Here is a 27,437-nt window from a genome sequence, read left to right as displayed (position 1 = left end):
GAAGCGGCGGTGCACGCGGGCGGAAGGGGCGGTGGCTGTGGCGGCGATGGCGGCGATGGCGCGGCGGGAGTCCCTCTCGGACCTCGGGTCGGACTCCGAGGACTCCTCGCTCTCGGACTCGGAGGTGAGACCGGGGCCGCGGTGGGCGGCGGGGCCTCCCCCGGCAGCCGCGGCCTGACCGTGCCCGTCTCACAGCTCCAGGAGGCCTTCGCGAGGGGGAAGCTGAAGCCGGGGCTCAACGTGGTGCTGGAGGAGCGGCCGAAGCGGCGCAACGACGCGGTGAGCGGGGCTGCGGGGCAGGGAGGGCTGCGGGGCTCCGCACGGCGGCGGGGGTTTGCGGTGTGAGCCGAGCCTGAGCCGGGCCAGCCGTGCGGGGCCGTGCAGAGCTGTGCTTCTCTCGCAGGACGGCCTGAAGCAGTGCCTGGCCGAATTCGGGAAGCAGCTCGCGTGGGTGGAAAGGCTGGACGTGACTCTGGGCCCCGTCGTGGACCCCGTCGCCCAGAGCGCTTCCAGCACAGATGCCGTTGACCCTGAGAATGATTTCCAGAGAGAGATGAGCTTGTAAGTGTCAAAAAAGAGGTTTCATGTGGGGTCTCAGCGTGCTGCTGCGTGCTTGTAGTTGCGTTTCACCAGTGTGCTGCAGGGTGCCTGTCACTGGCACTGTCACTCTTGGGCCGTGTTATTTAAGATTTGATGGCTCTGAATGTTTTCCAAAATAACTACAAATTAATGCTAGTATATTTAACTTGCCTTGTGACTAAAAATAAATAATTTCCCTTTTCCCAACAGGCTTCCATCCTTTGCTGAAAAGTATATTTTAAAAGTGCCTTGGTATCAGCACTAAGGCTGTAATACAAGATACTGATTTTTCTTTGTGGGTTTGGTTTGGTGTTCTTACAGTTCTTTTGCTTTGCTATGCCTTTTATATTCCAACATATTAAACTGTAATTGGCAATAAGTGCATATGTGCGAGATACAAGTCTTAATATTGTACTGGCACCTAAACTGCTTTCACTAGCATTTATGTACACAGAATGTTGATGTCATTCTAGAGCAATGCTTGTTAGATCCCAGTATCACCCAGCTGGTGTGCTCAGAGTTTCTGTCAGTGCTGTGGGATGCCTGACATGCAGTGACAGAGCTGGTGCAGTGACAGAGCTGGTGCTGTGCTCTCTCCCAGCTACCGGCAGGCTCAGGCAGCCGTCCTGGAAGCCCTTCCTAGGCTGCGGAAGCTCCAGGTTCCGACCAGGAGGCCGGATGATTACTTTGCAGAGATGGCCAAATCAGACCAACAGATGCAGAAGGTATGTGCAATGTCTTTCTTTCTTGTGTAATGTGTTGGTTTTATCCTGTAAGAGTTTGGAACATAAAGTAGAAAACCCTATTTATACTTTGTCCTGAATGTGTTTAATATTAAAAATGGAGAATTTTTCTCAATGTGAGTGATTGTAAAGTTGGCTGTGTTTTTGCTCTTTGTCATAAGACTTGCAGTTGACTGTGTCTTTTACACGATCCTTTTTTTCCTATTTATCACTCTTTGTTTATAGTCAGCGTGTTCTGGTTCTTGGTGATTTTAGACTATCTGTTACTGAATGAATCTGTCTTGAATAGAAAGTCAGATTCGTGTAGGAAGTAAGACTTTCATGAACTTGCATTTTACTGTAGTCTTTGCTCAAAAGGGAACTCTATTTTTTGTTTTGGATTTGGAAAAAAGACTATTGTATAAGTTAAAAAACCATGAGCTGGAGTCTAATTTGGAGATTCATGTATGACTTGTTTTGGTGTTTGATAGAACCTTTTTAGAGAAGATGAAGAGTAATAAATGGCTTGTGCTAAGGCTTAAATCAATTCTGCACATTACTGTTCTTTTCTTTTGCTGGCTTTGTCTGAACAGCAGTTTCTATCTCCTAGTGGAGTCACAGACTGAATCCAGAAGATCTGTGTTGAAATCCTTGTAATCCTTTGTAATGTGGCATCCTTATAAAAATGTGATCAAGGAGGGAATGGAAAAGATGTTTTCTATGGCACAGGATTATTGACTCTTCTTCAGTGCTTTACTTTCAGTAATGACAAGACAGAAACTATCAAATTTTCTTCATGCACCCGAGTAGACTGACAAGATAATCTTGGTTCCATTAGAGCCCATTATAAGGCTTTGTCTTGTCTCTGTTTGTCTTTTCAACCAGATTTTGGCTACAGATCAGTTCAGGAGTTTCTGTAATAACTGTTTTAGCCTTGATCTGAAAGGATGTTATGCCTTATAAGCATGATCTGATTGAGAGATGATTTTTACACCCATATATATTTCACAAATACTGATTTAAGGACTGTTAAGCAATCATAAAATTCTCTTATTTTCTTTTGTGTTACTCATAAATCTCATTTTTTCTATCCCCTAATAAGATTCGACAGAAGCTTAAGAGTAAACAGGAAGCAATGGAGAGGTCTGAGAAAGCAAAACAGCTCCGTGCAATGAGAAAATACGGCAAGAAGGTGAGGAGCTGCAAAAGGGAGCTACAATCTGTGACAAGAATCTAGAGCCTGAGTGAGCAGCTTGGAAAGTGAGACCACCAGAGCCTGGCTAAAATATATAGAATTTGTCTAGTCTTCTGTCTAGCTTCTGAAGGAAAACAGAGCTAAAGATAGGATACCTTAAAAAAAAAATTATAGGACACTGCAAGGAACAAAACTAACATTCTGCTTCTAATCACAGGTGCAAACTGAGATTCTGCAGAGGAGACAGAAGGAGAAAAAAAATATGTTGAATGCAGTCAAGAAATACCAGAAAGGTAAAGTTAATTTGACTAAGAGAGCAAATGTGTGATGGCAGCAGTGGTGTGTGAGCAATGTAAGGCAGTGTGAGGGGTGGTCACTACATCTGTAGTTCTGGGCCTTGAGCTTGGGAGGCTGCTGTGCAGAAAGAACCATGTGCCAGTGCCAGTGAAAAGCCTCCCAGGTAGCTGTTCTTCAGTGAGGGTGACTTGCTGCTATTACTTCCTTAGACTGAAAATTTGCTTCTTCTGAGCTGTGATGTCTTCGCTCTTGCAGGGCTGTCTGACAAGCTGGACTTTCTAGATGACGAGCAGACGTCGTCTCAGGGGAATAAAAAAGGCAGTGCAAGTCAACGGACAAAGAAGGGGTGAGGCTGGAAATGAAAGATGTTTAAACATAGAATGTCTGATTCTTTTCTGTCTTTTTGGGGGATAATTTTGGGAGCATGAGTGTTTGTTAAAATAAGTCCAAGGTGGCTTTCTGTCCCTAGGGAGAAATAAAACTGGCCAGAATGGCACGGAGACTGAAATGTGCTAATTTCTGCATCTTTGTTATGGGGGAAAAGGTTTATGATGGCTGTTGGGAGTCCGTCAGCACATACCTGTGCCTTGAGAGCTTCCTGAGGAAAGGAATGTAGGGCAATGATGCTGTTTGGTTGTTTTTCAGACCAAATGCCAAAAGACGATACAAAAATCAGAAGTTTGGTTTTGGTGGGAAGAAGAAAGGCTCAAAGTGGAACACAAAAGAAAGTTTTAATGATGTATCCAGCTTCCAGTCAAAAGTGGCTCACAACAAAGGCCCAGGAAAAGCAAGAAAAGGAGGGAAGAAAGCCCTCAATGTAAGTAAAATGTTGTATGCAAACATTCCTGGTTGGCTGAGAAGCCAGCCCTCATCTGGGAGGGAGAGCTGAGTACATGATGGGTGCCTACAGCATCAGGAAGTGATAATGCCTGTCTTTGGGAGCTGAGCATAATTGGGTTGCTGACAGAGCTGAGAACAGTGGTTTGGTATCAGCAGGGAAATGAGCAGGGGAGTTAATACCACTTGCTACCTGTGTGCTAAAACCTCCCTCTCTAGATGTACTGACAAATACCCTCTCCTTGGTATCCTCCCCAAGCTATAGAAATAGAACAAATATTGAGAACATGAAAATAAAGATCTCAATCTGTCTGTTTGTTGCAGAAGAGACCTGGAAAGAGAGCAAGGCAGAAAATGAAGAACCGAGCACGCTAAGAGGACTGTGCTTCCCACTGGGGTTCTTGTGTGTCTGTGTGTTGCAAGATGTGCTTCTGCTGGCATCAAGCAGCTAACCATGGAGCAAGCTGGATGCTTCCAAGTGGCATGGAAAAGAGTCAGTGGAAACTAGTGCCTTATCACTAATTTCTTCGTCCTGTTTTGTTGAAGGATTGTTTTCTACGTAAACCTTTGGTGTGCGAATGCATTAAATGGTTTGCACAGAACTATGTGTAACTCATGTTTAGCTGTTTTATGAATGACAGCTGGAGCCTGCCCTTTGTCCCCTTCATTCTGACAGCTTTTTTTCACCACTACTGCTGATGTGAGGTTGGAGACCTCGAGTTCTGGGTCATGTTGCTGATGTCAAAATAAGAAGTCTGAAGCCTGTCAAGATGTTAGAGTGGTTTTTTAGACTATTCATATAGATTGGTTTAGAAACAGCAACGAGACGAATACAGCAGTCTTATAAGTTTATTTCTGTCAGTGTTGTCAGGCTGTAAATCTGGACAGACTGAGGTTCTCTCTTCCCTTTTCTATTGTCTCTTACTAGAATTCTACCAGACTTGCCTATTAACAAGCAGGCCTAACACATTAGATGTCATTAACAGTCTATCTGAGTTTGTGGCTTTCCCCCTCTACTGCTGAAGGTTCTTACTCTCCTCCTCCCCATGCCCTAGGGCAGCCATTTATGTAGTGAACTCGGTTTTCCGGCGTGGGAAGTGGAGTCTGCAATCATTACGGTCCACAGGAATCTGGGAAAGAAAAATGACAAATAGGCATGTGCTTTTGCTAAAATTGGTAGTAGCAGTCCGTCCTGGGAAGAGTGATGCATGGTGTTCGTGCTGCTGAGAAATGTCAAAGTGAAAAACGAGCAAGGTGCCACCGTACTGTGATGGTAGAACTGCTTCATTATGGTAGAACCTGGTGAAAAAGGCAAGATTAACAAACAGTATTATGAGCCCTGACCCTATAAATTGAACTTGCTTCCCTTCATGCACATTTAGTTGCCTCTTTCCTGCCAGTCTAATCCTACCAGCACTATTTTAACACCATAAAGCCCAGCTGGCATGTCTGCCTCTACCCTTGTCAGGAGTGACTAGTTTATTTGATGTATAATATGAAAAGTTGAGGAAAACTGTCTTATTTTCTTATTTGTCTTAGTTTTCTTTGTAACAGGCCAAAATTAATGAGATCCTCACTTGCCTTTCTGAAAACACTATAAAGTCAGCCATCATCACAGCTATTTGTTTGTCAGGTATGATTGATGTCTCAGCTTGTTAATCATACTTCTTTACCTCCTATTTAGTCACACTTCCCCAGATGAATCCTCAGTGGTGTATCTGCCCTGGGTATACTTAGATGATTATTAATTTCATTGCTGAATGAAATGCGTGCACTTTTGATTGAAAGATACTGTGCAGCAGCAGATTTCTTTTCACAGTACTTACATGTCACTTCATGTTGCTCACTACACCATTTCTCATGGCTGAAGGCTTTAGTAAACAGTGAGTACACACATGACATTTGGCACTGTGCTTGGGGTCCACTGTCACTGTACATATTTTGCATTCAGGTTTCTCAGGGAGGTCTGCTGTTTCTGTGTTCACAAGCCTGTGCCAGTGTGAAGAGTCCTCTTAGGTCTAAGTTTTAAAAACTGGTTATGAACAGCTCTGCTCGCTCCTAGTCATTCCTGTTTTCCATGTTTGTCACAAATTATTTTCTTGCATGAGTATCTTTCAGTGGTGGACTGAACACCTCTGAATCTTGCAAAGAGCTGAGTCCTACTCACCAGAGGTGTTGTATTCCAGCCAATTTCTTGGCTTTCAGTTTGCGGCTCTGAATATTTCTGTCTTGGCTGCAGTGCAGCGCGATGAAAAAGTTTCAGGAACTCATCTGTTGGTTTAAGAGACACAAATAGAAATAAAAGTATTTAAAAATTTAAAAATCACTCACCTGTGGATGTGTGTTAGAATGGGACAACTTAACGCTGTCCAAGCCATAGCAAGAAAGCCAAGGATAAAAGCAACCTCTGTGCTTCTGTGAATTACAGTGTCAGAGAATGCAGGGTGACATTTCTACTTCATTATTTCCTGATGCAGTTTCAAGATTTGCCTGGTGTTAATTCTTACCTGAGCATTAAGGTTTTTAGACAAAATTAGCATGTTAAAAATAAGGGAGCAGCTGCTATCACAGTTCTTGTTACCAGTGCTCTAAAGCAAGACTGGACAGTCATTTCAGCAGTTTACTGTGTGTGGTGGTTAAGTAGAATCTGCAGTGACAGGCAACGTGTGTGTAGATCATGTTTCCAGTTGTTTTGGGGAGGTTTAGATTCTCAAGCAAAATTTTATAATATGAATATAAAGAATTTTATATATATTTTATAGTGTAGTATAGTTTTTAACTAAAACCAAATAGCACAATTGCATGAATGCAAACTTTTGCTGATAATAAAAAGTAATGGGAAAGGGCCTTAAAGTGGAATAAAACCTGCTTCACATTTAACAAAAATCATGAATGAGTTTTAATTTTCTTGTACGGTCACAGAGGCGTTTCCACAGACATGATGTTTTAGACTGATTGGAATTATTAAATCTTATTTATTAGTAATTTTCTTAGGTAATTTTGAAAAAAAGAATTTTCAGAGATTTCTTACCATCTGTTGGCTCGTCTATATTGTCATGCCAAGACATTGGCTTCCTGGTGACTGTGTAAACTGGAAAGAAATGATGCAGGTGAATAACATGAATTTAGCATCACAGCCAGGTACAGAATGTGTATCATTGCAGATGTTCTTTTTGGTTATTCCCCAGTGTGGACCCAGCTACTTCACTGAAGCTGTAAAGGAAGAACGGCATGTTAATAGCAGAAGATGAGTTAGAAATACTGATTAATGGCAATTTCCTAGGAAGGCAAGGGGCTTAAGCATGCTCAAGGCCCTTCTACTGAATGCTGCCTGTGTTCACCACACCAAAGTCCCACCCCACTCAAGTGGTGGCCTGCAAGTGCCAGGTCTCAGGAAATTATTTTCCTCTGGTTTTTATTTTACTGTAAAATATACTCCCATCATCTGTCTGTGCCAGCACAAACTGTGATGTTCTGTGACTGAATTGACAGGTAGAAGGTCCAGGGGCTGAAGGAACGTGGTGTAGTGATTGGGCTCTCTACCCCATCCTAGCTCTGTATTTGCTCAGGATTTGTGGGTTCCGTATCCTAAATAGTTGCCTCACTTCTCCAGGGTTACTAAAGGCTATCCGGGGCATGTCTCCTTGCTGCCTCTGAGTGTGCGGACCGGCTCCTCAGGCGAAAGAAAGGCCCACTGGTTGCTCCTTCCAGCTCTACCCCTGTCCCTGGCCGCTGCTGCCGTTCCTGGGTGCAGCTGCCTGTCCCCGCCGCGCAGAGCTGAGCGCTGCGGGCCCGCCCCCGCCTCACCGGGTTGGAGCGGGTTCACAGTGTACTGCGTGTAGAGCCTCTGGTGCCGCATCTCCTTGTGCACCCGCTCGCTCAGGAGCCGGTCCAGCTGCACCGCGTCCGGCCGCTCCCGCTGCCCGCCGCGGGCGGCCATGGCCGCGCCGGCCCCGCGTCCCGCTGCCTGGCAACGCCTCACGTGCGGCCCGCGGGGCCGCCCATTGGCCCGCTCGCCTTCCCGCCTCCCATTGGCCGCCGAGTTAAATCCCCCGGGCGCTCATTGGCGGCGGCGCACGCGGCGCATTCAAACGGCCGGGGGGGGGGCGATGGAGGCGGCGCAGTTACGCTGCACGGCGGCCGTGGAGGAGCCGCTGCCGGGGGGCTGTGGCCCGCGCCGCCGCGTCCTGCGGAACGCCACCGTGCTGCTGGGCCGCAACGAGCTGCGCCAGCCCGTGCTGCGGGTGGTGGGCGGCAGCGGCGCGGCGGCCGCTGTGCTGAGCTTCGCGCTGAGCGGGGACGCCGTGCGGCTCTTCACGCGGTTCGCGGGCGAGGGGCGGGCGGCGGTGCGGGTGGGGCCGGGCGGCGCGCAAGTCCTGCTCTCCGACTGCCCCCCGGACGCCCTGCGCCGCTTCCTCCGCCTCCTGCGGCTCAAGGTGACCGCCGGGTCGCGGGGCCCGGCGCGCCCCCCGCGCCTGCTGGAGCGGCCGCCGGCGTCCTTCGCCGTGATCAGCCCGGTGCAGGAGCGGGACCTGCTGCACAACCCCGTTCCCCGCCGCGGCTGCGGGGAGGGGCGGGGGGAGCGCCCCGCCGAGGTGGGTCCCGGGGCGAGGGGCGGACCCGGTACCGGCCCCGGGTTCGGGCGCTGCCCTCACAGCGCACCGCTCCTGTCTGTCCCGCAGGTGCCCCGCGCCGAGAGGCGGCCCCCGGCGCGGCTGTCGGCGGAGCAGGAGGCGGTGCTGGGAGCCGTGCGGAGCGGGAAGAGCATCTTCTTCACCGGCTGCGCAGGTGAGGGCGCCCGGCGGCTCTCGCTGGGGAAAGCCCTCGGGCCTCGCTGCTGACCTGTTGCTTCTCTCTCCTCGAAGGGACTGGGAAGTCCTTCCTGCTGAAGAGAATCGTGGGCTCCCTCCCTCCGAACGTCACCTATGCCACAGCCAGCACGGGAGTGGCCGCTTGCCACATCGGTGGCACCACTCTCCATGCCTTTGCAGGTAATGCCTGCCCGACAGCGAGGGGCTGGGAGCTTTCACTTCCTTCCCAATGAATCAGGAACTTGCCAAAGCTTTGCTTTCTTCTGCCCTGCCAGGGATCGGCTCTGGAAAGGCACCGCTGGAACAGTGCATTCAGCTGGCAGAGAGGCCAGGGGTGCGCCAGCACTGGCTGGCCTGCCAGCACCTGATCATCGATGAGATCTCAATGGTGGATGGAAAGTTCTTTGACAGGCTGGAGGCAGTGGCAAGGTGAGCAAATGTCAGGTCAAACAACTAACTGAAATGAATTTTCCTAAATTTCCAGGCTGCTTCCTTCCTCTGGTTTTGTGAATTGATACAAGACAGCTGCTGGCATAGGACTGCAAGGAAGCATGGAATCATAGCATCTGGGCAGATCTTTATCATGAAATAGGTTTTGATTGTGTCCCCTCCTCACTTACAGCTGTGGCTGTTCTGGTTGCTCTTTCCATTTCCTGAACTGAGTCCAGAATACAGCTGTTCCCAGAAGTTCTCTCTTGCAGAGAGAAGCAGCTGTAGCATAACAGCCACCAAAGAAAGATTAGTAATGGCATCTGGGGTGGATAAGCAAAGCAAATTTAATATCTTACCATTGCTTAATTGTTTGAGCTCTTTTGATTCAGCTGAGGATAAACATCTGTGGTGTATATTTGAATATCCTGACAGATTAAGAAGTAACTTCTGAATCTGAGTATGTCCAGGTTCTGGAGGACATTCAAAACTTCTCTCTTCCATCGCTTTCAGGGCAGTCAGAAAACGAGATGAGCCTTTTGGAGGAATTCAGCTAATCATCTGTGGGGACTTCTTGCAGCTACCTCCAGTTTGCAAGCCTAATGAAGAAACCAAGTTCTGCTTTCAGGTACAAAACTGCCCCTAAACTCATTCTCATACTTCAAGTTTGCCTCTTTCTTAACCAGAGAATGATTTTTGCAGGCAAAAAGCTGGAGGAAATGCATCCACATAAACATGGAGCTGACTGAAGTGCGGCGACAGACTGACAAGACCTTTGTCTCACTCCTGAGTGCAATCCGTTTAGGCAGGTGAGGAGAAACTCATCTCTTTGTAATCTCTGCTCCCCACCTACAGAGCAGAAGAAAGAGCAGTTTGTCACTTTTCTGGGCTCTATCAGGAATATGTAGCTGGGGGCAAAAGCTATAAAAGCTTTAGTTAATGTAGGCAGATTTCATATATCCTGCTCTAATAAGGAAGGACACTTTCTAGGGTTTCTCCTTAATTTCTGTGAGTTAATTCAATGGATCCTGAGCTGGCAGTGGCTGGGGCACACACACTGTCACTGCTCTCCAACTTTTGTATATCTTTCTCTGTCCTCCTCTCTGGAGGCCTGCAGCTTGCACAGACAGATCCAGCTGTGTGAAGGTTACTGCTGCTCAAGACCTGTTCCTGATCACTTTAAAGAATAACTCCCTTTTCCTGGTTACCAGGTGCACAGAGGAGGTTACCAGGCAGCTGATGCAGACGGCTACCAACAGGTCTGAGCGTGATGGGATCCTGGCTACACGGCTCTGCACCCATAAAGATGATGTTGAAATAACTAATGAGAGACGCTTGCAACAGCTATCAGGTGAACTCCCTGGAGGAAACTGCTGACTCTGGGGCTGCGCTCTGAGTAGATGTAATGGGGATACTGTGGTGTCAGGAAGAACTAGTGTTCTGTCATGCACAGCAGCACCAGTCAAAGCTCTGTGTGTTGGAGTTGGGCTGCCTGGGGAAAAACTTCCGTTTTTTGGTTAAATATTCAGTGTCACTTCTTGGTGTGTAATAGACAGCAAGCTCATTGATTGCTATGAAACAGGGTTGGTCATTTATTGCCTCCACACCTCTGCTTTTTCTTTCTATAGCATCTTATTAAGGGCTTTCTCAATTTTTGCCTCCCTTTCTGGCAATACTTTCTGGATACTTCCTTTAGTGATCTGATGTTGGCAGGAAACGAAACTGGTCATATGCTCAAAATGCTGGCTGCTCACTTCTTATTTACTGCTGGCCTTTGATTCCTGTGCCTTTTCATGCTCTGCAAATTCTGTTGGGAAGAGAGGCAATAGTGAGCTCTCTGTTGTTAGACGTGACAAGGTTTGTGTGAAGATGTCCTAGCAGCAGAGCAGAATGGATATTAAAAGAGGAATTGCTATTAGAAATAAATACTGAGCCTCCTGCCATGCTGTGTATAATGTGTTCAACAGCTGCAATTTGTTATGTCTTTCTTTCCTTAACAGGAGAAGTGCACACATTTGAGGCTTTGGATAGTGACCCAATGCTAGTGAAGTTAATTGATGCTCAGTGTCCTGTGGGTGGTAGAGTTGAGCTGAAGCTTGGAGCTCAGGTAAGTATGTGTACATACACATGGGATAGAAGAGCAGATCAAATGGTATAAGAAAAATAAAGAAATATCAGATAAATATATAGAGTAGATTAATATACAGAATGCAGATTAAATATAGAATGTCTATGCCAGGCCAACAGAAGATTCTATTCCAATCTTTTATATCTTCTCTGCTTGGAATCTTGTCCAAATAGAAAATGAGTTTGATTTGAGTGCAGTCCATGTCTTGGGGACAATGATGATTGCTGTGACTTTGACACACTTTTCCAATCAGGTTTAGAAGTTTTCAGTAGCAGAGAGCACAGGCAGCTCATAGCTGTGGACAGAAGCAGCTCAAGTGAAGTGTTCAATGCTGTAAAATAGCTGGGAATCCTAGGAAGGAAAGGCTGTGAAATAATTTCAGTTGGAGATGGTGCTCTGTCCTGCAATAGGCAGGATAGGATGATGTGGCCATATCAGCCTGATGTGCTTATGCTTCCTGGAAAGAAGTTTAGCTGCAGGTGGCTGAACAGACTGTAAACCCAGTGCACTGAAGGATTTTTCTTTTTCTCTGTAGGTGATGCTAGCAAAGAATCTGGATGTGTCTCAAGGGCTGGTGAACGGGGCACGAGGCATTGTTGTAGGATTTGAAAGTGAAGAGAAGGGTAAGTAAGCATCTTAATCTCTTGTTGAAGGAAGAGGGGAAAAATAACAAAATGATTTTTCATTGATGGCTGATGACTTCTCAACTTTGTTTACTGCCTGGTAAGAATAATTAGAGGGAAAGCAGGGAGGAGATCTCTGCAGGCTTGGGGCTCTCACCAGCTGTGATGTCATGCACTGCATCAACTGTAGCTATCTATGGGCTTCTTGTGTTTGGTTTTCTGTATTGTCTAGATGTGGGTGCTCATTTGCATTTCCTGTTTTGTTTTGTTCAAGCAAGTTTTTGTTTGTTTTTTCTCAAAGAATAATGTTCTGCTACCTGCAATGTGTATTTTTCTCCGCATCTCAGCTGATAAATTACCTGACTTTAATTCTCCTGCCTTAAGTAGGTGCCAAACATCATTTCAGTGCATGCTATTTACTATCTGTGGGTTTAGGTTTGGTTTAGGAGGGGGGGAAAAAAAGTGTTCTTAGGCTGCTGACTTCCTGGCTTTTGACTGTCAGGAATACATCCCTGTTTCTCTCCTGCTCCCATTCCTACAGGGCTGCCTAAGGTGAGGTTTCTCTGTGGGGTCACACAGGTCATAAGAATGGAGAAATGGGTCTTCAAAGGACCATCAGGAGTTCACCTGAGTCGTCAACAACTGCCTTTAAAATTGGCATGGGCCATTTCCATTCACAAGAGTCAGGTGAGTGTTCTTATACAGCTGTCTAAAGACTTCCACACTATTATAAGCCTTATTTCCTGGGTAAGCTTGCATTGCTGGTAAAACAAAAGGGAAAGCTGAAAGGCCCTTGTTGGGGGGGGAACTCCAGAATATGTGTGTTCAGCTGCACCTCTTCTGCTCATGATGCCTGCCTATAGGGTCACAGATGGACTAGATACACTGCTGGAGTTTCCACGGGGTGCTGCCATCTGCATAGTTGGTGTTGGACTATAAAGCAGCATTATTTACCACTGTGAGCTGATGAGAGCAGTGTTTCCTTGAGAGTCATCAGCACTAGAGACTCTGAGGTTTGCAGTATAACTGAGGCAGCTGTCAGAGCCAGAGCTGTGCTTTTTGGGCTGGACTCACTCTTTGGTGGTGTGTGTTTGGGTTTTTTCAATGTAACAGTGTAACTTTCTCAAAGTTCCTTCCCTTCCAGAAGACTTCATACACTTTGATAAATACTGGTCTTGGGAGACCTGTGAGTTTGTTCCCATGCCACTGCTTATTGTTCCTGTGCCACTGTTTAAACCAGGGCAGGCTGTAAATTCTGCTGTACCCAGGACAGCCCTGCAGAGAGGCCTGACCCAAACTCTCTGATTTGCCTGAGGACTGCTTGAGAATGGTGACTGTTCTAGTTAACTACTAGGAGTGAAACCAGCAGGATTTCTTTCCCTGCTGTGTTGATTAGATGGGATTTACAGAGTTTCATGCAACAAGAGGTTCTCTGGAGTTAGTGGATTCTACTATCTGCTAGCAATTTACTGACAGTAGGAAATTGCCTTTCCTTTCTGATTCTCATCTTTTAATCAGTTACACAGTAAAACAAAAGACTTCTTTGTTTTGTTTTGTTTTTTATTCAAGCCCTTACACCAAGAACGGTACCTTTGACAGACTCACAGGTTAGTGTTGGTACAGCACAGTGTTCTTGTTTGTTTGTTCTGTAACAAAGTTCTCTGTGTCTTTGGCAGGGCATGTCTTTAGATTGTGTGGAAATCTCCCTGTCTCGTGTCTTCGAAAGTGGGCAGGCTTACGTAGCCCTCTCCCGAGCCCGTAGCCTTGCAGGTCTCCGTGTTCTGGATTTTGACCCAAAAGTAGTGAGAGCTGATCCTTCTGTGCTGCAGTTCTATAGACAGCTGAGACGTCACCAGCTTTTAACCCAGGTAAAGAAAAACCTCATGCTAGCAAAGCCTGCTTTGTGCTACCAAGATGAGAGATGTTGGCCCTGAGATGCTTCTTTTTCTTCCTAAGCAAGACCATTCAAATTAAAACTTGTAGTGGCAGGAGAGATGAAACTGCAGAGAGAGCATGTGGCAGGGCAGCTCTTGGTGGTAAAATATCTACAGTAGTTTTGGGATTGTATAACACTACCTGGCTGTGTGGGTGAAAGGATAGGTTGAGATTCTTTGGTCTTCCTCTTGCAGTAAGGAATGAAGGGGAAGTGGGCATAAAAGAAATCTGTTCCATTTTTTTTTTTTAATTTCTTCTTTCTCCCCAAAGGATTCACTACACACCTCTTCAGATGCTGATGAGAAGGAGAATGTGAAAGGCAGCTGATAATGCTCTCCTGGTTTCTGTGAAGTGTCAGCACAGACAGCTGAGATGCAGTGATCTTGCTATTGAGTATATTTGATAACATAGGTAAAGTCAAAGGACTTTTTTTAGCTGTTTGCTTCATTCAGCTGACTCTGGATATATAGAAGTATCTGTATCTTGTGCCTCTGGAATTTGGAAGGCTTCTGCAGCCCCTTTGTGAGCCCACAGACCTAAGTAAGCACTTCTGCGTCACAGATGCAACTCTAGCAAACAAAATGACTGAACAAGGATGTTCCTGAAGGACCTTCCTATGGTTCTATGCTGCCTGCCTAGTTGCATTTAATCCTCCACATATATAGACTGAAACTTGTGTCCCTTTCTTCAAGTATACCTCTGTTGTGAGATGGAAGGTGTCTGGATGGATTGGACCTGTTCACAGGAGCTGCTGACACAAGGGAAAGCAGTGCTAAGTATCTGGAATACATACTTGATTCTTCTGCAAGCAAGGAGCTGGGCTATTACTTTACAGCATGCTGAGGTGTTCCAGATGCTTGACACCAGGAGGCTTTGCAAAACTTCCTCCACAAGCAGAACTGCCAGTTACATATTGCCTGTTATCCTGATATGTAGTGTTTTCATTAGTCTGTTGCATAAGATGTGATTTTTATTCTTTTAACCCTCTGAGATGAACTGGCACTGTTTAAAGATAGGAGGAATTCCTACATCTTATACCTGTAATCATGGAACTACAAGAATTGTGAAGTTCTGTTACTCCATTAGGGAGAAGATGGGTACTGATGAGAGTTCCTCTTGTTTAAACACATGAGGCTTGCTCAAATGAAAACAGCTCCTGGAAAAAAACCTGTCTGACTAATAAGGTGGAAGTTTAGTGTGAAATAGGGAATAATGGCTATGGACATGTGAAGTGAGCTGTAATGTCACCTGTTTCAGCAAAAGCAGAGATAAGCAGAACTAATATACTGTCTTAATTAAGGAAAAGCTTTGGTCTTTGTATTTGAGCACTTTGTTTAAAGCTTGTATATTTTAAAGTGTTTAACATCTTAAAACATGACATAACATCCAGCTGGAACTCATCTCTTGCAGGGTAAAGTCTCTAACAAAACCTCTGCTGTGTGAGTGAGTTGAAGGTCACTTCTTGGCAGCTGCTCTCCTTAAAGCCAGGAAAGGATGTTGATTAGCCAGTGGTTAATATAGCAGAGAACAGTTTTAATAGGATTTCAAAATGCATATTTTAAGTGGGGGTTGGGGTTTTTTTTTCTGGGCTTGAAAGGTAGAGTTTTGGAGGGAGTCATAGTAGAAGACAGAAGTGTGACTATTATTCAGAGGGGTTCTTAATGTATCAGCACATTGTTTCTTCAAAGAAGTCTGGTGGAGAGTGGATGAAGTAGCTGGAGCCTGTGGAAGACAAGCCCCTTCCCCCTCGTACTGCAGGCTGTAAACTTTTTAAATTATTTTTTTAAAACAACACATTCCAATCCTTTGAGCTGGTTGTAAGCTGTTTGTCCACCTTGGGGAGGAACTGAAGATTAACTTCTCCCTGCCGACACACCTGGCAAGGAGGGTGCTGGCACACTAAAGCATCATTTCTGGTGCAGATGAGCACTGAGGTGTGATTGTTTGGCCTGCAAGCTTCAAGAGCTTCCACTAGAGCTGGGTGAGGGCCTGACTCTGCTGCAGGCTGTGTCCCCCAGCTGCCAGGGCCAGTACCCAGGTGGGGTGCCCATGAGCATGGTGTGCTCAGGTTCAGCTCCTTCCTCCTGTGGTAGGACACAGGGGGTGCAGGTGTGGCAGGCTGGCTCTAGCCTCTCCTTGCACACCTCTTGTTCCCCCAGCTGCTGTGTGTCCCCATCTTGAAGCGCTCTTGCTCTTTTCTCATGCTGCTATTCTGCAGTGGGTGCCCTGGCACAGACTCTGCTGTGCCACTCGTGCCTCCTGTGTAATTCCAGCTGTGCCTCAATGTGCATCCTCCACCTTTGTGTGGGTTGAGTTTTTCCTTTTGTTCACCCCTCATGTCCCTTGTGCAGGTGGGCTGAGGCTGTGGGTACCCTGATCATCAGGGCAAGGCTGTCCAGGCAGGCAGGGATGCCCAAGGGGTTGCCTTAAAGCCTGTATGCTTGGTCAGGGGGCTGGGCTGGGTCCAGTTTGTACTCTTGTGGGTTTTTAGAGATGGGATGCTGCAGTATGAAGGCTTTGTGTTGCACTGGAGGTTGAGGTGTGGGATCTGAAATGCCCAGAATGTCAGTGAGTTTTACTCTTGGGGTAGATAGCTAGGAAGGATATGCCAGGCATGTCCACTCATACACAATACATTGATTTACTGACAGGTTGTATAAGAGTGATTAGATAATGCAGGCTCAAATCCTTTAACATCTCTTAAAAAGTTCCTGTATTGCTGCAATGAAAAGATAATTTAGAGTGTAAGAGTGGTGATTATGCAAATAAACTTCTAATTGTGATTTTAAGAAGCAACTCACTTGACTGTAGTTTTCCTGGATTTAGGGACTGAAATCTTTCCAGTTGTATGGGGGTTTTTTTGGTGCCAAGCTGAGGTTTGAAATAAATTGCTAAACAGAACTTAAAGCTGGAAAGGCTAATCAATATTTTGTGTTAGTATTAAATATACATGAAATATTGTGGTTGCCTTCTCAATGATGGAACTGTGGGAACAGAATAGTGGTGGTATTTGAAGGGCTGGCAGCTGTTCTGAGGCCAAAAGGGGTTCGTCTGTGTAAATTTTGGATGTTCTTACTTCCAGCTAAAGCAGATGTAGGGATGGGGGCTGGGTCTGGAGGCTGCTATTTAAATCAGAAAAGAAGCAGTCAGGACAAATCTGAGCTGTCAGGCTCTGTCATGGCTCCCCTTCAGTCAGGGTTGTGATGAGGCCTTTTTAAACAGAATAATACTTCCATATATACATGAGGTAAAAATCTTGTAATACAATAAATATCCCTTCTTCCAAGTTTTCCATAATGTGTTGATTTTTCTTTCAGAGGGACAGTCTGTCACTAGAACCCAGTATGACAACGTGGAATTTTTTTTTTTTTAAAGAACTCTTTATTGTGGTAAGTGTACTGCAAGAACAGAGCTCCTCTTCTCTTTGTTAGTCAGTAAAATGAAGAAGAATCTGAAGGCTGAGCAACTTTTTTATACAAGGCTGCCAAAAAGCCATCCTCAAAATGTCTGGTGCTGCTGTTGCTTTCACCTGCTGAGGCAAGGTGGGCTTAGCAGGCTGGATTCTTGTGAGGACAATTCACATGGCTCATGACAGAGCAAGCACCTATGCCATTCTCCACTTACACAACCTAGCGTTCATGCTTCTCCCCTGCCCCTCCATGGCTCTTCTCCACAGGCTGTGGTCCTTCAGGAAGAAGTCTGCTCCACTATGGTCTCGCTAGGGGCTGCAGGGGCACCTGGAGCTCCTCTTCCACCTCTGACCTGGGTGATCATTTCTCACATCTTATTCCCCACACTCTGCAGTTTTTCCCCCTCTGTCTGTTGTTACCACCAGTGTCAGTGAGGGGCTCAGCTGTGCCCCGTGGTGGGGTTGTCCTGGAACTGGTTGGAATTCTCTGTGTCGGGCACGGGGCAGCCCTGACCTCTCCTCACAGAGATTCCCAACACATGTGCATGGGCACCTCATACACCAAGAACCAAGTGTGTGAGCATCCTTCAAACTGCCCCACCACCCTTGCCTGCAGCAGTTGGGTGGTTGGATATCCTGGGCTACAGAGGAAAGGCTGGAGGCGCTGTGGTAGGTGAGGGGGAATGGCTGGTGATGGAGGAGCTGTCATGGCCATGGGGCACCAGGTAGGAGCTGGCCCGGGGTGCAGCTGGAGCCCAGCTTGTGGGAGAGGTACTCCATGAGGGCACATGGCTGTGCAGCAGGGGGCTGGATCCCAGCTCTGTGGAAAAGGAGGCTTCCATTACTGCACTCCCATAAACATGGGGAATTAATATTGTCCTCTGCTTTCACAAACTGAAGAGCAAGAATTTAAGCTTGGTGTTTGCCTTAACTGCAGCTATCATTAAGTGAATTAAACTAAGAGTTAGATACATAATTGGCATTTCTGTTACCACAAAGTACAGCCATTCTCTTTTCAAATACATTAAACAATAAGAAACTGCTTTATACCAACAAAAGCTTCATAATACATTTATGTGTTATTGGAAGCATAATTCACAAGCAGAGTGTTATTAAAACCTTACCAGCTTCCAGTTTAAATCTTTGTACAGTGATTTAACACCCTTCTCATTTCTTTATGTGACATTTTCACAATAATTAAACATGAATGTGTCCTCACAGTCTGTACCCACAAGTCCTGTGAGTGCAGGAAAGGCAGCAACAGTCCTGTTGGTCTCTGATGCTGTAATAAGATTGTGTCCAGGAATTAGATCTTCATATCCAGAGTTGCTCTGAATAGATGAAACAAATACTACTCTTAAGTGATGGGAATAGAGTACATTATAGGTTATGTTATGAATGCTAATAATATAATTTTTCTCACAGATATTAAAAGTTTTTCATTTTGTATTATGCCACTCTGTTACATGCAATTGTCTTCTGCTGTTAAATCTAAGCAGTTCTATTATTAGCATGAGAAAAGACCTGAATTGCTAGCGATTGCATTTAGATGTGTAAAATCTCTATTTCACTGCTTCCTGTATAATTATTTTATGCTTGTTTCTATTACAGGTTATAAGGATGTTGGATGGAATTTTTTAGCTAAACTACTGACTAGGATATAATGTATGAAATCTGGTTGTAAAAGCAAAATAAGTTGATAAAAAAATCTAAGAGTAAAGTTTTTCACTTATAATTATTGAATAGTGCACTAGCTGAATTTTTTTTTTTTTAATTTGGTATGGTGTTGATGCAGAGGGCTGTCAGATGTGACAGAGAACCTATGAGAGCCCTTCTGGGATGGCAGCTGGGTAGGCACCAGCAGCATCCTAACTGGTACCATGTGCCCATGTGTGGGCAACCAGATTAAGCCTGCAGTGTTCTAAATGTAACTGTAATGCATTTTTTATTACAGTCCCTTTGCAAGAAGGTAGAGCTATGATAAAGATGCCTCTGACAGAAATTTGGCTAAGATTTTTAATTATAATTATTTCTTTTATCACATGGAGTTTGGCATTTCAGGTTTTTTTCCTCTTATTTCTCAAAATGTATGGTTGTTGTCACCAAGTTGGGGAATATGTACACAAACCACACTTTTCATCTACTCTTCTCAAGCCACTGGGCTATATCAGTTTTCTGTGGGGGTATGTAATATATATATTTTTTTTTTTTTTTAATTATTAACACCCTGAGAATTACAGGGAGATTTGCCCAGACTTTGTTGGAGGTTAGGAGCTGGTCCAGGTCTTTAAAGATTCTGGATCTTGTTTTGTTTATTGAAAGATCTGTGATTCCCTATCATCAAATATCAGCTTAGAGAGGGTATAATGTATTTTGAAGACAGTGCTAGACAGTAAAAATATTACTAAAACCTCTTAAGGTTATTCCAGTAGCTCATAATTCACAAAAGTGAGGCAACACATATCTTTTAGTATTTCCAGGTGAAGGCTGGACAGACTTATTAAACATAATAAATGTCAAAAATATTTATGTGGATTAGTGAGAATAACTTGGATTAAAAAACAATTTTTAAAGTTTGTAATTTATCTTGGAAGTTGTACATATGATCAGCCTGGTTTTAAGTTGCTTTTCCCGCCCTCCCCTCGCGCCCCCTCGCGCCCCCTCGCGCCCCCTCGCGCCCCCTCGCGCCCCCTCAGCGCCCCCTCGCGCCCCCTCGCGCCCCCTCGCGCCCCCTCAGCGCCCCCTCGCGCCCCCTCGCGCCCCCTCAGCCCCCTCAGTGCCCTCAGCGCCCTCAGCCGCAGTGTCCCGCCGTTCCCCGGTCCGTGAGGCGGGCGCAGGTAAAAGGCGCTTTGGAGAAGCTCGATAGAAGGTTGTGGAGTCGCTCTAGAGAAGATTTTGGGCTGTTACAGACGTATTACAGAGTGTTGGGCAGTAGCGTCAGAAGGGCAGCACGGTCTTTCAGTGGAGTTATTGAGGAAAAAGCTTCTTGAACTTCGTCACCCTTGGTAAGGTAACACAAAGGGGACTAAGAATTTCAGAGGGGTAAAGCTGAGGGAACTTGGAAAGCACATGCAGGGGATGTTTTGAGGGAGGATGTCAGGTAAAGTGGGAGGGACAGACTGAAAATCTTGGAGGGAAAAGCTGAGTAGGGGACATTTTGGGGGGCAAAATATGTGGTGTCCCGAGTGTCACTGAGGGGTTTTGAGGGTCATAAGAGAAGGAGGCTGGTGCCCCCCGTATCACTGAGGGGAAGGAGCGTGTGCTATGTGTCACTGAGGGGAAGACAGGTTTCCCGCATGTTGCTGAGGGGGGAGGCAGGTGCCCGATGCGTCCCTGAGGATCTCTGAGGGGGAAGAGGGTGCCCCGAGGGCTACGCTGGTGTCTCCTGTGTCCCTTTAGGGGCTGTGAGGGGCACAGGGCGAAAAGGGTGCTCCGAAGGGTCACCGAGGATCCCTGAGGGTGCCCTGAGGGAGACGAGACGAGACGGGTCGGGTCGGGTCGGTCGCCGAGGCTGCGCTGCTTTTCCCGCCCTCCCCTCAGCCCCCTCAGCCCCCTCAGCCCCTTCAGCCCCTTCAGCCCCCTCAGCCCCCTCAGCCGCAGTGTCCCGCCACTCCCCGGTCCGTGAGGCGGGCGCGGGTGAAAGGCGCTTTAGCGAAGCTCGATAAAAGGTTGTGGAGTCGCACTAAGGCAGATTTTGAGCTGTTACAGAGGTAATACAGAGTGTTGGGCAGCAGGGTGTTTCAGTGGAGTTATTGAGAGAAAAGCTTCTTGAACTTCGTCACCCTTGGTGACCTCAGGATCCCTGAGGGTGCCCTGAGGGAGACGAGACGAGACGGGTCGGGTCGGGTCGGTCGCCGAGGCTGCGCTGCTTTTCCCGCCCTCCCCTCAGCCGCAGTGTCCCGCCACTCCCCGGTCCGTGAGGCGGGCGCGGGTGAAAGGCGCTTTAGCGAAGCTCGGTAAAAGTTTGTGGAGTCGCACTAAGGCAGATTGGACTGTTACAGAGGTAATACAGAGTGTTTCAGAGGAGTTATTGAGGAAAAAGCTTCTTGAAGTTCGTCACCCTTGGTGAGGTAACACAGAGGGGACTGAGAGTTTCACAGCGGTAAAGCTGAGGGAACTTGGAAAGCACATGCAGGGGATGTCTTGAGGGAAGATCTCAGGTAAAGTGTGAGGTGAAGTGTGAGTAAGGTGGTGAATAAGGCACAAACCCTGCTGGTGACACAATCAAGTGTCAGGGCAGAATTAAGGTTTATTACAAAACAGTTTGGTTTAAATATAGCGCTTAAACATGTCACATGATCTTCCAAACAATGACAATCAAGTATTGATTGAGCATGCGTGAGAACGCGGAAAACTACAACTCCCATAATTCCTTGCCACATCTCCCCTTCTCTAAATAATTAACAAGTTGTAAAACAATACATTTTTTAAACATCCTTAATGTAACCAATCTTATCTTAACTGTTTATAAAAACCAGGGCCTATCATCACAAGGCCTTTATTGAGCTGTTTACAACTTTATTGGTTTGTGCAATATTCAAGCAACCTTGAATTACCCAGGGTTTGTAGATGTGTAGAATCTTTTATCTGAGGGTAATTTTGTGTGATTGGGTAAAGGCACCATCTTTATTTGAAAGGGAAATGTGTTGGGTTGTAGATGTTTTGTTTGAAGTAGTGTTGTTTGAGGTAGTGTTGTTGAATGAGTGTTTAAGATATCTTGCTGTAAAGTGTATTTGCATTCACATACACATACATGTGTCCACTCAACTTTCTCATTTGCATTCCGATGGCCACTGTTTCATTCTCTCCTCACACATGCATTCTTTAACCCTTTATTGTGTTTGAATCATGCAGTTTTGGTTTTGTATTGGTTACTGTTTGTGTGTTTCTTTTGGTTCTGTTTATTTATTGCTTCTTTGTGATTGTTCCTGTTTTGAAGAAGTGTTAATGTACATTTACCCATATCTCTTTCCCTCCCTTTTTTGTGTTTTTATAGCATGTTTCTCAATATGTGGTGTGTTCCTTTTACTATTGTTGGTTATGTTTCTTCAAATCCAATTTCTTCACTCATTTTCTCTGATGATTGTTTCTGTTGTGAGGGAGGGCTAATACAAGGCCTGACACATTTAGAAGAGATCCTTTTTAATTTGGTACCCTTGGATACACAGGCATATATCCTCCCTCAAGTTCTGAGATCTACTGGTCCTGACCATTGCCTAGATATTAGATTTTTAATCATAACTGGTGCTTTGGAAGATGAAAGTATTTGAGTTTTATGTTGGTATTCATACCTGCTATGGTTTATATCATCACAGTTTAAGAAATTTAGAACATATGATGCTTTCCATAAGCGTTCCTGGGGGCTATATACCAACTCCCCTTTTTTTTGCCTTTGAAGCATTTCTTTTAGTGTGCAGTGTGCTCTTTTTACAATTGTTCTGTGGGTGAGTGCGGCATGTTTGTGGAATGGAATATCTTCTGATTTGTGAGATGTGTTTTAGCTTTTGTTGAATAACATACAGGATCATTGTTTGTGTTTATGGTTTTTGGAATGTTTGAAATTGCAAAACAAATTAGTATTTGGTAGTATCTTTTGCCTTTTTCTAGTGTGTGTTGTATTATTCTATCTGGAATGTGTGTGAATGGATGTGTCTTATGTAAGAGTTAGATTTTCTGTGATTAACAAGGAATTATGTGGTGTGTATTTTTCTAGGTAAATGAGGGTTAGTGAAATCTCGAAGGAAGGAGGCTTCGAGATGTGAAAGTAGCATAGCATGAATCAATTATAACATTCATAGGTTATTTACAAAACAATTTAAATGTCCTGCATATATGAGTAAGTTGTAAAACTTATGTAGAGTCCCAGTTTGTACCTTATTGTTCCGTTGTCTTCTTTAGTTTGTCCAGATGTAGATGGTCTTAGTGTCCCATTTACTTACTACATCTTTCGTTGTGTAGTTTTCTTTGTATTGGAGATTCCATTGTTGGTCCTGTTAAATTTTTTTTTTTAATGTTTTACAGTCCCCATTTCTTAATAATATCAGTAAGAGCAACTGTAACCAGGTTTAATTCAGTCTCTCAGGTAGTTGCAATTTACAAGCAGCTATTTTGCACTCTTGTTGACATTATGTATGTTGCTCTGTGATTGCAAAATGTTTTGAGAATGTTTGAATGTAACAAATATGGGGATGTTTAAGATTCTATACTTATTATTTGAATAACATTGTTATGATACTTGCATGTATGTGGATGTATTTGAGAATTTAATAACTTCTAATAACTTTTACTTTTAATAATTCAAATAAAGCTACTGAGAACTTAATGAAAAAATAGGGAAAAAAATTTTAAAGCTGTAGTGTTCTGGTTTTGTGGAAATAAACTTTAATGTTTTTGGTTAAAATGACACGAATTTACATAGTGAAAGGCAATAGCAAGAGCTTTTAGGCAACAAAGAGAATTTTTCTCTCTCTTTACACTAAGAAGGTTTCAAATCTTCTTTTTCATCTTGAGTCCAGCAATTGATTGGTAATCAGCTGAAAATATGCTGAAACAATCTGTGGGTAAATTTATTTAATTCAAATTTATCTCCCTAGTAAATGGCTTATATTGCTCCAGTTTTTATAACATGTGTAGCAATTTTGTTTGCTGATTGATAAAAGGTTTATCTTGCATTCTTTAGCATAGCTAGAAGAATATGAAACTGCTAAACCTAATGAAAGTTTTGTATCAGCCAGTTTTATATTTAAAAAATATGAATTAATGAATATATTGGGCTTTAAAATGGTGAGATGCTAAATTTTATTCCATGTGTAAATGTTTTTATCCTTTATTTCTATTGTTAAGAAAACAATTTACAGTACTTTTAAGAAAACTGATTTGAAAACAATAAAGAAAAAACCACAAATGTTAGAAGTAAAATTTATATTTTCTTGAAAATGTAAAATGCAGTGCTATGAGCGAATAGTTAACAAAGTTTTAGTTCGCTATGTTTTGCTTTCTTTTTCCCATATTATGTAAGAAAGGAGATTTTGAGTGAGAGATGAGAGGGGTTTGCCTGTTGTTTTCCTCACCAAAAGGCAAGTCACTTGTTTGTTTAGCCAAAGAGTTAGTAGGAAAGTTTTTATAGGAACAGGAATAGTGGTAGAAGATGACAAAATCTAATTCCACCCAGTTGTTAAGCAGTAAACCATTGTTATGTTTGAGGGGCAACACATTATTTCTTGTTTTGCAAAGGCAATTATGCAAGAAGTGTTTTTTATCCTTTTCTTTAACTAAAAAGTCATTTGTAAAATCTTGGTTTTCAAAAATTTTAATCTTTTTGCACTCTGAGACAGGGGTAAAAAGTATGAAAATCCATTTGCTCTACTTTGAGAGATTGATAGATTAGTGAAAGGGTTTTTGTACGTAGCAAGGCTGTGTTTATATGGTTTTCTAGTGTTGTGTGTAAATGCACCACCTCTGTTTTAAGGAAAGGCCACTGTATCACGGATTTAGGGCTATTTGTTTCTTGGGCCACTTGTGGGTTTAGCTGCAATGAAACTGCCTTTGGGAAAACTCTGCTGTTAATTGACTTCCTCTTTGACTGAGGCAGCCTCTGTTCTACAGAATGAGTGATTTCAGTGGGTCCAATGAAAACAGGGTTAATGTCTGGGCTATTGCTGGTTATGATGTCTCTGTTTTGTTTTGGGGGTGCTAGTTTAAGAAAACTTGTTAAACAGGTTTGGATGTTTTTTAAGAGCCATTGTGAGGTTACATCTGTTCTGTTGTTAAAAATGTTTGATACTGCTGTCTTTGCCTCCCATTCTAATTGTTTGAGTATAGGCCAATTTATGCACGTTTGTGTTTTGAATGGATTTGGAGGTGTGTATTGCTGTATGTTGCAGCCTTGTGAGGCATCTTTGGGCTTGTGTTGTATGAGGGATTTGTTTGTTTTGCTTTATCAAGGCTTTTGCAGTGACTGTGTGTAAAGGGTTATGTGTTTCTGCAGTTGAAATTGTAATTGGTTGTTTCTTTGCTACTTGTTTAGGTTTGGTTTTCCATGTTGTGTATGGCATACTGTCTAACAGCATTTTAAAATAGTGAGAAGTAAATACTCGATTTAGGGCCCCTCCTAGTATTTCTATTCTTCCTCCCTGTAACACAAAAGAACCTTTTATAATAGTAGATAATTTGTCAATTAGTAAAGTTGTCCTTTTGTGACTTAGTAAGTTAAATATGGTAGCTGATAGTTGTATGTCTGCTGTGTTTTGCAATGTTACCTTTAGATTGTTGGTTGTGTCAGTAGGTGGATTGTGTTGTTTCAGCTGAAATTCTCGCAGCATAAAACCAGCAGCTGCTGTTGTTACCAATGTAGCCAATATATATATTGTCCATTTTAACATTGGTAGCTTTGACTTCAATGATGGTCTCAGCTTGGGCCGAGGAATATGTTTTGTGTTTTGTGTGCTTTCCCAGTCTGTATTCTCTTCTTCGAGCTGAAGTAGTAGCTGAGGCCATGTTTGCTGTTCTTCCTCTTCTGCAGGATCCAAAACTGCTTGTCTTCTTTCTGGTTCTCTCATCTCGCTAAAATTTCTAGGGTGTCAATTTCTAATCTTCCTCTTCCATCAGGCCGTCTTTGGCATAGAAGCTGTTCTGAGGCTGGCGAGGGCTGTGGGTTGGTTTCTTGGTAGGAGTGCCACGGTGGTGTTTTAACTGTTGTGCATTTGTTGTCTGTTGGTTGAACTGGTGGTGACGGAAGAGGCACTTTAACTTCCGCCTCATGACAGGAGTAAGCTGGCTGTGTCCATTGTTCTGCAGAAGTCTCACGGGCACTGGGCGGTCAAACAGAGTTACTGGACCTCCCTGACCCTGCAACAGCAGTCCATCCGTTGCCCTCTCGTCGCAGCCCCTGCAGCTGCTGCTGCTGTTGGTGCCCTAACCCAAGTGAAGTTTGCAGGGATTTGTGGAGGTGGGGGGGCCTGTGGGAGGGTGGGTGGGTGGGTAGTAGCTTGGAGATCTCCCTCTGGGGGTATAGGGATGTTTTCCTTCTTGGGGAGGAGCTGGTGTTTCTCAGGCTCAACTGTATCCTCCTGACTTGGCAGAAGCTGTCAGAGAAGAAAGAAGAGACTGGAGTGCAACTTTGAGGCAAGAGCGAGGAAGAGGAGCGTCGGCTTCGCGCTCAAGAGGGGGCGGGAGAAAGGCCCTCTGGGCAAAGGCCCCTCCCTGGCATCCCCGGGGCAGGGATCCCTAAGAGTCCGGCGGGCAGCTTCCGGCTGCGCCGGCCGGCTCGGCGCTGGGCGGACCCCCCTGTAAGCAGGGCTGGGTCCTTTGCTTTGCTTGGCGTTGGCCTTTTGCCATCGCGCTCCTGTGGCTGCCCGGAGGGAGGGGCAACCGCCCTGTAAGGAGGGCGAGAGTGCCCGCCTCCGCGCCCGAGGGGGGAAACGGAGCTCTCCCGACCCCCAGCCCGCCCGCCCTGTAAGCAGGGCAGGGCTTTTTCCCTTGGCACCTTTGGTGCCTGCTGGCGGCCCCTGGCCAGAGTGACCCCCCGTAGTCGGGGTGTGTCACAGCCTGTGTCCCTTGCCCCTCAGCACGCTGAGGCCCTTCTGGCCCGTGCGCAGCCCGGGGCCACTAACGGGCTTCGCTCCGTCCTCGGGAACAAGGGGCGAGCCCGAGGCTCTCCTCTCCCGCTCGACGGCGGGGCCGGCTCCCCACGGCTCGGCACACAGAGCTTGCTCCCTCTTCTGGGACGTTCCCCCCTTTGTGTCCTTGTCCCGTCGGTGTGAGTGAGTGAGCGAGCGAGCTGGTCCCTCCTGTAGGCCCCGTAGAGAGGTAGGCAGCGTAGCTTAGACTTCCCAGGAGGGAAAGAGGGGCTCCGTGTGCCAACCCGTGGGGAACCAGCCCCGCCGCCGAGCGGGAGAGGAGAGCCTCGGGCTCGCCCCTTGTTCCCGAGGACGGAGCGAAGCCCCTTGGTGGCGGCGCGGGCACCGCGCCCCGCGCCGCGGGGCTGCCCGTCCTGCTGGCGATGTGCCAGGCGTGGGCCTCCCCCCGTCCTCGGGGCGGGGGCCCTGTCCCCGCCGGCCTTAGGCCGCGAGGCCGTTGTTGGGAGTGCCGGGCCTCGGGGGGGGCGGCCCCCTAAGTGGGGCTTTGCGCGTCCCCCCTGCCCGGCGGGCGGTTGGAGGGACCCCCTGTAATCAGGCGGGTGTCCCGCGGGGTCCCCCGGCCTCTCACGGGCGTGGGGCTGGGCGTGTGCCCTCCCTGCCCTCGGGGCCCGGCTCAGGGCCTTAGGCCACGAGCCCCAGTGCCTGGCCCTTGAGTCAGGTACTTGATGCCGCGGGGGGAAGGCCGAGCTCCGTGGCTCCCTGGGTGTGGACCCGCCTGTAAGCAGGGTCCGGGTCTGGGAGCCTTTGCGCTCCCTCAGCTGGCAGCCTGGGCGGGGCGACCGCCCCGTTAGCGGGGAGCGGGTCAGGTGCCCCCCGAAGCGGAGAGAAGGAGCC

At 45.9% G+C, this 27,437-nt stretch overlaps 3 protein-coding genes across 8 annotated transcripts; 2 read left to right on the top strand and 1 right to left on the bottom strand.

Moving 5' to 3' along the window:
- Positions 1–5,953, top strand: EBNA1BP2 (EBNA1 binding protein 2). Its single transcript, XM_032695834.1, has 9 exons — positions 1–124; positions 196–279; positions 404–561; positions 1,181–1,304; positions 2,404–2,493; positions 2,714–2,789; positions 3,049–3,139; positions 3,439–3,610; positions 3,955–5,953. Exons 1-9 carry the CDS (start codon positions 47–49, stop codon positions 4,003–4,005), a joined length of 924 nt encoding a protein of 307 aa, XP_032551725.1. The 5' UTR covers positions 1–46; the 3' UTR covers positions 4,006–5,953.
- Positions 4,462–7,602, bottom strand: FAM183A (family with sequence similarity 183 member A). Its single transcript, XM_032695840.1, has 4 exons — positions 7,438–7,602; positions 6,662–6,721; positions 5,798–5,901; positions 4,462–4,760 (listed from the first exon to the last, which is right to left on the bottom strand). Exons 1-4 carry the CDS (start codon positions 7,568–7,570, stop codon positions 4,695–4,697), a joined length of 363 nt encoding a protein of 120 aa, XP_032551731.1. The 5' UTR covers positions 7,571–7,602; the 3' UTR covers positions 4,462–4,694.
- PIF1 (PIF1 5'-to-3' DNA helicase) lies at positions 7,066–26,098 on the top strand. Of its 6 annotated transcripts, XR_004358453.1 has the most exons (13): positions 7,066–8,225; positions 8,313–8,418; positions 8,496–8,621; positions 8,693–8,870; positions 9,384–9,498; positions 9,573–9,679; positions 10,082–10,221; positions 10,871–10,977; positions 11,534–11,621; positions 12,163–12,308; positions 13,298–13,489; positions 13,827–13,967; positions 14,249–14,586. XR_004358453.1 is itself a non-coding variant. In XM_032695831.1 (12 exons), exons 1-12 carry the CDS (start codon positions 7,569–7,571, stop codon positions 13,881–13,883), a joined length of 1,995 nt encoding a protein of 664 aa, XP_032551722.1. In that variant the 5' UTR covers positions 7,066–7,568; the 3' UTR covers positions 13,884–14,586. The 6 variants fall into 6 exon arrangements, 5 of the variants coding, with proteins under 5 accessions (XP_032551722.1, XP_032551720.1, XP_032551723.1 ...); XM_032695831.1 differs by having other exon boundaries at positions 8,717–8,870; positions 13,827–14,586; XM_032695829.1 differs by having other exon boundaries at positions 13,827–14,586.
- Positions 26,099–27,437: the final 1,339 nt, after the last annotated feature.

This window comes from Chiroxiphia lanceolata, chromosome 9 (genome assembly GCF_009829145.1).
Source record: "Chiroxiphia lanceolata isolate bChiLan1 chromosome 9, bChiLan1.pri, whole genome shotgun sequence".
Classification (NCBI taxonomy): Eukaryota; Metazoa; Chordata; class Aves; order Passeriformes; family Pipridae; genus Chiroxiphia; species Chiroxiphia lanceolata.
The sequence above is the reverse complement of the archived record's forward strand: the minus strand, read 5'-3'. Positions and strand labels throughout refer to the sequence as shown.

Bases quoted from the DNA above. Each gene is read 5' to 3' on its own strand.
- FAM183A (XM_032695840.1), bottom strand. From the start codon at position 7,570: ATGGCCGCCCGCGGCGGGCAGCGGGAGCGGCCGGACGCGGTGCAGCTG. The intron at 6,722-7,437 runs GTGAGGCGGGGG...ATTTCTTTCCAG, and splicing joins TGTGAACCCGCTCCAACCCG to TTTACACAGTCACCAGGAAG. The intron at 5,902-6,661 runs GTAAGAAATCTC...TTAAACCAACAG, and splicing joins TATAGACGAGCCAACAGATG to ATGAGTTCCTGAAACTTTTT.
- EBNA1BP2 (XM_032695834.1), top strand. From the start codon at position 47: ATGGCGGCGATGGCGCGGCGGGAGTCCCTCTCGGACCTCGGGTCGGAC. The intron at 2,494-2,713 runs GTGAGGAGCTGC...TTCTAATCACAG, and splicing joins TGAGAAAATACGGCAAGAAG to GTGCAAACTGAGATTCTGCA. The intron at 3,140-3,438 runs GTGAGGCTGGAA...GTTGTTTTTCAG, and splicing joins AGTCAACGGACAAAGAAGGG to ACCAAATGCCAAAAGACGAT.
- PIF1 (XM_032695828.1), top strand. From the start codon at position 7,569: ATGGCCGCGCCGGCCCCGCGTCCCGCTGCCTGGCAACGCCTCACGTGC. The intron at 8,419-8,495 runs GTGAGGGCGCCC...CTCTCCTCGAAG, and splicing joins CTTCTTCACCGGCTGCGCAG to GGACTGGGAAGTCCTTCCTG. The intron at 10,222-10,870 runs GTGAACTCCCTG...TTTCCTTAACAG, and splicing joins ACGCTTGCAACAGCTATCAG to GAGAAGTGCACACATTTGAG.